The sequence below is a fragment of the Barbatula barbatula genome (genome assembly GCF_947034865.1).
Source record: "Barbatula barbatula genome assembly, chromosome: 3".
Lineage (NCBI taxonomy): Eukaryota > Metazoa > Chordata > Actinopteri > Cypriniformes > Nemacheilidae > Barbatula > Barbatula barbatula.
Window position 1 is genome coordinate 9,448,240 of NC_136764.1, and position 6,091 is coordinate 9,454,330.

A 6,091-nucleotide genomic window follows, 5' to 3' on the forward strand; every position below is an offset into this window, starting at 1 on the left:
ACAGGTCCTCCGAAATATGAGTCCCCAGGAACTTAAAACTGGAAACACGTTCAACAGCCATCCCATTAATGTGGATTGGGTTATGTGTGCCTCCTTTCACCTTCCTGAAGTCCACGATGATCTCCTTTGTCTTGGATTCGTTAAGGAGCATGTTGTTGTCTGAGCACCATGTGACCAGGTGCCGGACCTCCTCCCTGTATGCAGTCTCATCGTTGTTGCTGATGAGACCAATCACCATTGTATCGCCTGCAAACTTGGAGTTAGATCCGTTCACAGGGAAAGGGGCTCAGTATGCAGCCCTGTGGTACACCAGTGTTGAGGGTGATGGTGGCGGAGCAGATGTGACCTATTCGTCAAAAGCTGAAGCCTGTTCCTCAAGAAATCCATAATCCAGTTGCAGGTAGAGTTGTTAATGCCTAGGTTTCCAAGTTAGATGATTAGCTTGGAAGGGATGACGATATTGAATGCAGAGCTGAAGTCTACAAACAGCATGTGTGCATAAGTGTCCTTATTGTCCAGATGTGCGAGCACGGAGTGCAGCGCCATAGACACTGCATCATCTGTGCTCCTATTGCTATGGGAAATTAAATGGTGGTTTCCCATACCGGGAGTCGAACCCAGGCCACCTGGGTGAAAACCAGGAATCCTAACCACTAGACAGTTAATCTTATTAAGCTAAATTGTCAAACTGTGCATAAACACGCTATGTGTTAACAGCTGTCATTATTCCAGACCGATAGTTCCCATTTTCACCTTATATATCTTAAACTCTCATGCAAATGTCCTCACAAAACAAATATGAGATAAATGCAGAATCAGTATTTGTCATTTAAAACGCACCATTCAATTACATGAAAAGGTAACCCTCAATCTTTGTGCTCATTCTGATGACTTGAAATAGGTTTGTGCTTAGTTGTACAGTTAAAGTTAGAAATAAACACTAAGCATAATGCAGTTGAATGTTTAAACCGATATAGGCTAATATGTTTTGGGTGTTTAACAACGGATGTTCATGTTTCTAATAAAATAAAAGCTTTACATTTCACTCTTCTAACGAAACAACTGGATTTCTTCGGGTCTATGTAAAGTCCTCCTTCCGAAACGCTCTGATTGGTAAAGCTGACGAGGTCTTATGTCTAAAATAGACTTGAAATATAAAGCGTTTTTATATAAAGTCAAACACCCCAAAACATACTCAAAGCTTCAAAAACAGCGAAATAATTTCTCCTTTAAAACGTAGATGCGGATTCATTCGCAGAGTTATTACTTACCAGGACTCACCAGTGCAGATTCGACACACCGCCATATTCCCGCCCACGTTCTCTGGTTTGTTACATAGATATGAGTGAAGTCCCATTCAGCCAATCACAAGTGAGTGTTAACCTACGAGGCGAATCGTGTTTTCCTTTTCCCGGAATCTGTTTGTCCAAACTAATGAGCGGGAACAGCGGCTGTTGTATTGTGTTGTAGCGGCAACTGAAGTCGGGTCCTATGGGCACAGATGAAAGGTATGGACCATATATACGCGTTAAAAACAAGCTGCTGTGGTGTCGATCATGTGTGATTCGAGTATGCGGAAGTAAGGGCGTTTACAGGATAAAAGTTCAGAGCTCGCGATCACTGCAGTTGAAGCTCTGAGAGGAACGGATGATTCATGCGCGTGCACGAATATTACATGTAATATTATAATTGAACGTTTTCGTTGTCCCGCGGTACAGACCCGGACGTGACGGTCCAGGCATTGGCATGTCCCGTGTCATGAGGTTTCCCTCTGTTATTTAAAGTATTTGACGTAAGGATTTTTAACGTCATCAACCCTGAACCCTGACCTCTATGACAAGAATAGACGCGAATATTGTGCTTCAAAAGAACGTTTGAATATCTGTGTGTGTCATTGAAACACGTCTGTTTAGCACAGCAGTTCAAATCTAAGACTAATAATACATTTGAATGTTATTTCTCATAAATATTCCGACTATACATTGTAATCTGGTGAATTAAAGTCTCAATGTCCTGCTGAAACAGCAACATCAGCAAAACCTTGTTTCCTTAAATATACGTAAATATACGTGTGTATGAGTGACAGTATCTTTTAAAATGCCGCCTCCGCTCCTGGCTAAAGACTAATCTGAATCGTTCTCTAACATCTCCAGTTCACACCAACAGTGATTGACACCTTCAGTAAAGCTCCTCCTACATCAAACCACCAATAAATACCAGAAAGCAACAAGCAGAAGAATCACTTCAGGTGTAAGAACTGAAATCTTCACACAGTTGTTGGAGTTTGTGGAAGAGAAGCTTGAGAACACGAGAGATCCAGAACTACACACAACAGAAACTCAGAGGACTAAAGAACACAGAGGTTGGTTTCTGTTTTTAAATCTTTATTACAGATTGGATTTAAAATCTAGATAATAAATTTTGTGATTGTTGGTGGACAATAAATGCAGAAAATTAGCAATAAAATAAATGTCATTAATAATATGGCAATAGGTTGACCCCCCTTTCTGCTTTGTTTTTAAATCGCTTTTTTTACACATTTTCATCAGTCTATTTTTTTATTCTCTTATTTGAAAAAACATGAATGCATTTGTTCTTCTACCTGACCAGAACACGGACGTGATGATTTTAATTGCAGGACATATAATTCAATGACACAACTTTTTAAAAAATAAACATGAATTTGTTCTCTGGCTTGAACAAATAATATTTTAACACAGAAATAATAATTCTATTGCTTTTTCTGCTGGAAATCTCATCACTGTAAAGCGTCCCGCTACATCTGAGTGCATTTTATGTTGTAATTTAAACAGAGTAAAGTTAAAATATTCTCTTAGGATGTGGTCGATTTACATGGCAAACACTTTTATCCAAAGCAATACTCAGTGCACTGAATGACTGTGTTCGCTGAAAATGAAACAATGATCTTGTCTTGTGATGTTGTTTTATACAATTGTAAAACTGTGTTTAACAGATAGTTTTGTTCACTTCAGATATGATGGAAGTGAATAAGGACAGTCAAGAAGAAGTAAAAGATGCTGATCAGAAACATCAACGTGCACAAAGATTCCAGAAAGTTTCACTGGAAGAAGCTCTGAGAAAAGGAGACAAAAAACGTGAAAAACAGCACATGAGAATTCACACAAGGGAGAAACCTCATGTATGTCTACAGTGTGGAAAGAGTTTTACAGGCACAAGTGACCTTAAGATACACATGAGAATTCACACCGGAGAAAAACCTCACGTATGTCTACAGTGTGGAAAGACTTTTAGAAAAACAGGTGACCTTCAGACACACATGAGAATTCACACTGGAGAAAAACCTCACGTATGTCTACAGTGTGGAAAGAGTTTTACACAAACAGGAAACCTTAAGACACATATGAGAATTCACACAAGGGAGAAACCTCACGCATGTCTACAGTGTGGAAAGAGTTTTACAGGCACAAGTGACCTTAAGATACACATGAGAATTCACACTGGAGAGAAACCTCATGTATGTCTACAGTGTGGAAAGACTTTTACACAAACAGGAAACCTTAAGACACATATGAGAATTCACACTGGAGAGAAACCTCACGCATGTCTACAGTGTGGAAAGAGTTTTACAGGCACAAGTGACCTAAAGATTCACATGAGAATTCACACTGGAGAGAAACCTCACGTATGTCTACAGTGTGGAAAGACTTTTAGAAAAACAGGTCACCTTAAGACACACATGCAAATTCACACTGGAGAGAAACCTCATGTATGTCTACAGTGTGGAAAGACTTTTACACAAACAGGAAGCCTTAAGACACACATGAGAATTCACACCGGAGAAAAACCTCACACATGTCTACAGTGTGGGAAGACTTTTACACAAACAGGAAGCCTTAAGATACACATGAGAATTCACACTGGAGAGAAACCTAATGTATGTCTACAGTGTGGAAAGAGTTTTACAGGCACAAGTGACCTTAAGAAACACATGAGAATTCACACTGGAGAGAAACCTCATGTATGTCTACAGTGTGGAAAGAGTTTTACAGGCACAAGTGACCTTAAGATACACATGAGAATTCACACTGGAGAGAAACCTCATGTATGTCTACAGTGTGGAAAGAGTTTTACAGGCACAAGTGACCTTAAGCAACACATGAGAATTCACACTGGAGAGAAACCTCATGTATGTCTACAGTGTGGAAAGACTTTTACACAAAAAGGAAACCTTCAGACACACATGAGAATTCACACCGGAGAAAAACCTCATGTATGTCTACAGTGTGGAAAGAGTTTTACACAAACAGGTGACCTAAAGATTCATATGAGAATTCACACTGGAGAGAAACCTCACGCATGTCTACAGTGTGGAAAGACTTTTAGAAAAACAGGTCACCTTAAGATACACATGCAAATTCACACTGGAGAGAAACCTCATGTATGTCTACAGTGTGGAAAGACTTTTACACAAACCGGTGACCTAAAGATTCATATGAGAATTCACACTGGAGAGAAACCTCACGCATGTCTACAGTGTGGAAAGACTTTTAGAAATACAGGTCACCTTAAGATACACATGCAAATTCACACCGGAGAGAAACCTCATGTATGTCTACAGTGTGGAAAGACTTTTACAAAAACAGGAAACCTTCAGACACACATGAGAATTCACACTGGAGAGAAACCTCATGTATGTCTACAGTGTGGAAAGACTTTTACAGATCCGAGTAACCTTAAGACACACATGAGAATTCACACTGGAGAGAAACCTCATGTATGTCTACAGTGTGTAAAGAGTTTTACATATCCGAGTAACCTTAAGAGACACATGAGGCTTCACACTCGAGCGTAACCCTTCAATGGATCAGTGCAGTAAAACGTAGGGCTGTACGATGATGGTAAAATGATCATCATGATTATTTTGTCATTGAGAACTTTGGTTTTTAATTTCACTTGAGTGTTTATTAGGCCTATACTTTACAGCCAGTGAAAATGTTATAATCTGCTGCCATTGAACTTCTTCAACATGGTATTTCAAACCACGCAAACAATAATCTATAAAAATGTCGAAACAGAAATGAAAATGTTGTGACCTTCGGAATGAAACCTTGCTGCTCCTTTTTTTATATAAATCCTTATTATTGGTAACTCTTCATGTTTGTCTGTGTGTTTTGCAAGAGAGTATTAAAATAGTACAAATGCTGTGAAAAAATGTTGTGCTCTTATTTCCTGTTAAGTGGCCATTTACAACCATTACAAGATACAACCATGATTTTCTGACGCTATCGGGAGTTTAGTGTTTGCTTATAAAACATTATTGTCACCACGATTGTGCTAAATTAATTGCACATTTAATACACAGCTCGTTGGAATGCTTGATTCTGATTGGCCAGTCGCGACATTTGCAGGTTGGTTATTCCCAAGTAACAACCGCTCAAATGACTGATAACACAATGTAATAACATATATTACATGATATTTACAACTTATTAAACCAAATTGCCTGTTCATGACATATGAACGTCCTTCCTGACCAAACTGAAAGTAAACGGCTCAACATCTGTAATCTGTATGAATTTCTTTCTATATCACCTTCAAACCGTCGGTAGAGACTGTCTCCAAACCCACCTTTATAGTATGGTACAAAAAGAGGTTATGGTGACCTATCTATTTAATTTTGTTATAATTCAGCTGTTAGGGGGTGAATTTATCTAAACAGTACCGTTAGTTTTCAAGGCCATGCTACTTAGAGGATTAAAGCTGTGGTAAGCAAATGAGAGAAACAACAATAGGATTTTTATAGACACAAGACAAGACTTGGTTATTGGTTAGTCAAATAAATGCAGAACATGTCTGCCGTTTGGGTGGATGCTGGTTGTTCATTCCACCACAAGTGATCCGAATGAGTAAAGGTTTTTGGAGGCGATTTGTTGCCTCGCTGTCGCTCATTTTCAGACTGAAGATGACCGGAAGGGATGTAGACCTGGAGCAGAGAGTTAAGGTCACTTTATTGACAGGTGGAATGCCGCTGCTGTCCGCCGTTTGTCGGTCTGAGCTAACTTGATCACGTCAAGATATTTATTTTAGTGGAAAAAGTTCTGTTAAAATA

The 6,091-nt window shown here is 39.1% G+C and overlaps 1 protein-coding gene across 1 annotated transcript; it reads left to right on the forward strand.

Moving 5' to 3' along the window:
- Nucleotides 1-1,424: 1,424 nt before the first annotated feature.
- Nucleotides 1,425-5,188, forward strand: LOC306891490 (uncharacterized protein). The gene is made up of 3 exons (XM_079451784.1): nucleotides 1,425-1,508; nucleotides 2,154-2,362; nucleotides 2,994-5,188. Exon 3 carries the CDS (start codon nucleotides 2,996-2,998, stop codon nucleotides 4,832-4,834), a length of 1,839 nt encoding a protein of 612 aa, XP_079307910.1. The 5' UTR covers nucleotides 1,425-1,508; nucleotides 2,154-2,362; nucleotides 2,994-2,995; the 3' UTR covers nucleotides 4,835-5,188.
- Nucleotides 5,189-6,091: the final 903 nt, after the last annotated feature.